Source organism: Euprymna scolopes, chromosome 35 (genome assembly GCF_053919585.1).
Source record: "Euprymna scolopes isolate OS-2025 chromosome 35, ASM5391958v1, whole genome shotgun sequence".
Taxonomy (NCBI): domain Eukaryota; kingdom Metazoa; phylum Mollusca; class Cephalopoda; order Sepiida; family Sepiolidae; genus Euprymna; species Euprymna scolopes.
Genome location: NC_136516.1, coordinates 76313346 through 76319345, shown reverse-complemented (window position 1 = coordinate 76319345; position 6000 = coordinate 76313346). Strand labels below are relative to the sequence as shown.

Sequence of the window (6000 nt, the reverse complement as noted above, 5' to 3'; positions counted from 1 at the left end):
ACGTTAAGCAGCAAGTTACTCCTACCCTATCTTTGAAATCACTAAGCAAAAAAGCAAAGTCTTGATTAGATAAAACATAAAAATCGATCAATTTGAATGAAAGCTAAATTTTATGATTCTGAAAATCATAAAAGAAATGTACTCACAAGCAATTGGCTTAGATCGCAGATAAAGCAGATTTTTATATGTTGATTTTGGTAAGAAGGCTATATCGGCCAAAGTTATAGAGGAAAATTCACTTTGCATTATATATTTGGTGATAAATCGATTAGTCATGGAGATGCCAGAAGTTTCAAAGTATGTAGTAAATTTGACCCGGTTATCACTGTTGTGTTCTCACTAGTAAGCACACTAATTTTGAATCCTTCGATCTGCAGTAATTATTATTTCCTACACTGAAGATTGCATAAGCATGAAACATTAGTGTCTGTAGATAGAAATAATAACCATGCAGATTAATAATATTGTTATCGCCTCTTTTAAAGAAGGCTCCGCTCTCCTTTATATCTATACAAATTTTGATAATATAGTGTTGAATTCTCGCCCAAAAACAAACGTTGCATAAAAATCAGTTAAAGAGTTTTGACTATAAAAGTAATTTTCAACGCCATTGATAACGTTTATTCATTCACTTATTTCTGTGCACTTATTAAATCATCCAACAGTGCTCATTTTACATTTCTTCTCGTTTTCTTTTTTTCATATATCAAGGAAAATGGAGGTGTGCTCAGCAAGAAGGGAGACTTTATTTTCAGTGGTGAGCACATTTTTGAAATCATCACCAAAGCCTACATTTTGATCCAGAATATCTGTGGCAAGCCGCCGGAGGTGCATATATCCAATCAGTAAGTATATTAGATCTTATATATATATATATATATATTGAATATAGCATAACCACTTTGAGACACCGGTTCTTGTTAGGTCACCGTTATTAGATCACAAGTTAAGCAATGTTAAGCCTGGCTAGTACTTGATGGGCGAGCTACAGGGTGACCCCAAAAAAAACGGGCCCAACTCTAATTAGGCTCTGTTTCTTAGTGTTTTGTCCGAATGAAATGAAACTTTGGTCATAACTAGTTTATTATATTCAAAACATCACATCAAAACACTAGGGTATTTGGCCTTTTTTTTTCTCTGCTCTACAGCATATGTTCTAGATGGCCTCCATTTAGCTTCTTTTTTTTTTTTTGGTCACCCTTTATTACAGAATACCAGGCGCTGTATGTAAGAGAACGTTGACACTTCTGAAAGCCTTGCATCCCACTTTGCTTCCAGCTGTCTCAACTCCGTCCTCCTGCTGGGTCAGGCTGGTTGGGATGAGATGTAACATGATCGTTTGTCGGGAGGGTTACTTGATTTGTCCGTGTCATGAGGACATATCTTGATCCTGTTGTTATGTCCTGGCATGGCAACTAGCTCTCCGGGTGTTAGACACGATCAAATGATAGGCACATGGACGATGGACGTTCTTTACATCAAAGCTGAATCACTAGGGTCAGTATGGCGTTGGCTATAACCGGTTGGCATTTTTCATGACAGGGACTGCTTCTCTGAAAATTGAACGCTGCATAGAATAAGCAAACAAGACATCTTTTTGATATAAAAATAAAATTATTTATTCTTAACAATTAAAAGGAGCATTTAACTTTGAAACCTATTCTCGACCGTCAGTCGTCGACTGGCGCAAAACTGTGTGTTGCTGACACGTGACCGTCTTGTTCAGTGTCTCAGTTTCGATTGCTTCAACAACACGATCTTAATTCTCCTCTCTTTCTTAATTGAAAGACAGACAGACAGAAATATACATAACACTTAAACATTGTTTAGTTTTTGTAGGCGTTGATGATGAGTTCTTTTAGGTTTGACCTTTTGAATTCTGGGGTCTTAGATCGTTTTGACACAACCGAGTTTCATCACAACTGTTAATCAAAGCTATTTGATATATTCTGACATTTTGAAAATCACACAGCGCCTGCATGATATGTGCGTGCTTCCCCACAAGTACAGAACCATCCTGGTTCAAGGTTGATTAATGCAGAAACCTTTCGGCTCTCCAAAAAGAGAGTTTCCTTATTGTGCCAGAGAGAAAAAGAGAATAAGACTGACTCTGCACAAACCAGCTTCATTTTAAACAAATTCATAGGATGATAAAATGCCTTTGTACCGACAGACAAACTGCTTTATATTAGATTCGCAACATCTTCACCTCCGGAATGCTAACTCATTAGATGCCAACCATACCAGTTGAGTATACATCCCTGATAATTAGTCCAGCAGTGTCTGAACAACTTTGACAATGTGGCACAATAATAAAGAACCTTTTTCAGGGAGATGTTTAAAAACCTTGGACATAATTTTAATCATGCTATGGAAAATATGACAGAGATGACAATCTCCAGCTTGACTCCGGTTGACAGATGTTTATAAAATCTCAGCCGTGTAAAAAAAATAGGGGTCGACAGATGTGAATGGCCGACATCAGTCTTTTTTTACTTTATTGTCATTAAAAATTGGGAAACTGGTTGTTATGCCCAGGACATAACATCCATTCTAGAGACGTCCCCCATAGCATTGACAAACCAAGTTACTCTCTTTGGTAAACGATAATAACACAACAAGTATAGCTTTGTGCAGTCCTAGGAGATCCACTTTCCCAGGCTTTACGTTCTTTCTTTGAGAAGAGGTTAGTTTATCGGTAATTGTTCAGGGCAACCCTACCGGGGAATATTGACGGGTCTACTTAGGCATTTTGTATGGACTAGGGCACACACACATCTTGTGCACTAGCTTTTCAATCTTGTATCATATATTCCTGCAATGAGAGAGAAATAAATATTACACCTTAAGCTCTAACATCTTACCAGTTTTTCTTCTCATCTGCAGAACATATTACTAGGACACTATTCTCCTGCAGGCTACAACATGGTCGTCTTCAAATCAAGTCTCGGCAAATACTTGCCATAAAGTTTCTTCATAAAAAATTAAAATTTTGTCCATTCTATTCAGCATTTTCAATCTTCTTATAATATTCTTCATTTCACTGACAAACATCTGGTGTTACTAGATCAGGTTGTTTGATGATACCGGTTTCCTGACAGAAAATACACCAAACATTGAAGTTATTTTTTTTCCTTTCTCTTTGCAAAACTCGATCATGTTCTGCAAAGCTAAAAACAATTTTTTTCTATAAAACAAGCAAATCAATATTTCAAGATGTAATTGGTCCTAGATATGACCTTAAACTATATCCGATGGTGAGGCCCCAGCTGCCGGGCTTTGGAGAGTGTGGAGGCACCCCGGAATTGGCATTGCTTCCAGGTCCCCCTCTGACCTGGAGTGGTAGTACCTGTTAGGGTCTCAACTATGGGTTAAATAGAAACCGACTTGAAAAAAAACAAACAAATATATTCTATTAAAACATTTTTCTTCAAAATCACTGGATTCAGCATTAAATAACCTGAAAAGGGTTGATATGCCGTAAAACAAAAACAACCAACCAAGATTTAATTAATTTGAAGGATAAAAACTTTTGCCAGAGTGACTGAATTTGGCATTAAATAACCTGAAAAGGGTTGATACGCCATAAAACAAAACAGCCAAACCAAATCAAATCAACTAACCAACTGAATGATAAAGAATATTATAAGAGGATTGAAAATGATAAATGAAGTGGACAAAATTTTAATTCTTATGTGGACAGTTTATGGCAAATATTTGTTGATAACTCTGTGCAACAGCCAAAAAAGTACAGGACATTTGTGGCCATTTTTATATGCACAATGGCATAGAAAATCCATTTCTAGCATTCTTTTTGTTGAATTAGGTGCAGTTTTTTTTTTTTTTTTTTTTTTTGTAAAAAAATGTTACTTTTGAGAATTTTGCAGAGAATCTTAATGATTTAGGTGATGAATATAGCGAATGATTTCATCAGGATATTTCAGTGCTGGTGAAACGTTTTAAAAGAAAATAAAACCCTGGCATGACGGCAGACTACTACTGTAATATAAAAAGGAAAAATGAGGGCTAAGAGGACAAAATATTGTTTAAACGGACAATTCTGTTTTGTTTTTGTTTTTGTTTTTTCATTTATAACCAATAATAATAAAATATGATTTATTGTTATTCATCATATATGAAAATGTTGCTTACTTTAGAGAAATGAAGGTGAGATATAGTATCAAGATGCTTTTCTTACACCAAAACAGTAGTCCGAACATTACAAATGATACAGATCTTATGTGGCTTGTACTTTTTTAACCTGAAATTTGTTGCACAAATCTAACAACAACAATAATAATAATAAAATTCACATTTTTAATTTTTGACTAATAAATCACCACTTAACAAGGCCAAAATTTGCTCGAGGATAAAGGCTGATGAGATGGATTGATTGTGATTTGAATAAATAGTAACCCATTAGTTTTTCTTTATTTCAACATGACCGGTTAGACCAGACTGTGCACGAACATTCTCATTCTCATTGTGACATAGTTTTTACAGGTTCATTCTTACCCGTGAACCATCAAATCACATCTCTTTGTCCTCGCCCACAGAGAATCACTTTTGTTCTGTTCTTGCTCGTGAGTGATCAAAAAAAAATAATACATTTTCAAATTCCTTCAATAAGTTTCCAGACTTTTTTTGTATGTGCATTTTTATTGATAGTACATACATGAAACTTTAGTCCTCTTCGAAGTAATCTCTGCTGGCTGTAATGTTTCCAGACGTTTTTAAAATTGTCATAGATTCTTGAAAATTCAGTATGTTATTGCTATACATTTTATGTGATTGCTGACCAATTTTTATGATTTCAGTTTCAAATGAACTGCTACATCAGGAATTGGATTACACCCTACTAAAGCCTGATTGTCAAAGCTAGTGAATTTCCAAAATGCAATCTGGACGTGTAGATACTTTAGAAGAATGATATGCAATAAAATTCTGTTTTAAACTTGGAAAAAATGCCACAGAAACATATGGAATGCTTCAGACTGCTTTTGGACCATCTTGCATGAATCAAGTATCAGTTTTTGAGTGGCATAAGAGATTCAATGAATTTGTGAGGAATGATGAGAGGCTTGGGAACACTAGAATTGATTGGCCAAATAAAGAATTTCATGGATAAGGACTGCTGTGTGTCTATAGAGATAATATGTGAACAGTTTGATGTCTATGTGTAAACTGTATACAAATTTTTTACAAGGAACTGAAGATGTGGAAGATTTGTATGAATTTGTTCCAAGGGTGCTTGGAGAAGATCAGAATAGAAGACATTGTCATAACAGCAGAGAGATGGTCGAGCTGATCAATTCAGATCCTGTAGTCTTTGATGCTCTGGTGACCTGTGATGAAAGCTGGATCTACTGCTATGACCCAGAGACGAAGAGACACAGTTCCCAGAGGAAACATGCCAGCTCTCCCAGACCCCAAAAGGCCAGACAGAGAAATCCACCCAGAAACTTATGAGGATCCCTTTTTTTTTTTTTTTGACAGCCTGGGCATGATCTACATGCACTGGATTCCTACTGGAGAGACAGTTAACAAGGAATACTATGAGGTTTTAAGGGAATTCAGGAAGAGATTCTATCAGAAGATGCTAGCACTCTTCAAATCAGGTCAGTGACATTTCCACCAAGACAATGCACCAGTCCACAACTCCATCCTTGTTACAGGCTATTTCATCAAGATGGGCATCAAGACAGTTCCTCTAGAAGTGTAAGCCATGTTTAGTTTCAGAAGACTTTCCGATGGTTCGTTGTCTACACAAGTCTTGGGAAGTGACTGGTTTGCAGTAGACAGAACAGTTTCCGATGGTTCGCTGTTCTACACAAATCCTGGAAGGTGACTGGTTTGCAGTAGATAGTTCTTGAATTGGAATCCACAGAACAAAAGATTCTTCCCGTGTTGACACAAAGAAGAAAACATATGCGAAATTGCTACAGAAAGGTTTAATATTTATGGAGCAATTCTGGTTTCTGATTGGTTGGTAGCAGGACG

General features: G+C 36.2%; 1 protein-coding gene across 1 annotated transcript in view; it reads left to right on the top strand.

Moving 5' to 3' along the window:
• Positions 1-6000, top strand: part of LOC145259956 (unconventional myosin-Ia-like) — a 1146131-nt gene that overhangs the window by 1138965 nt on the left and 1166 nt on the right. The window contains exon 30 of the mRNA XM_080117933.1: positions 712-845. Within this exon, the coding sequence (XP_079974059.1) occupies positions 712-845 (134 nt within the window). The remainder of the gene's footprint in view (positions 1-711; positions 846-6000) is intronic.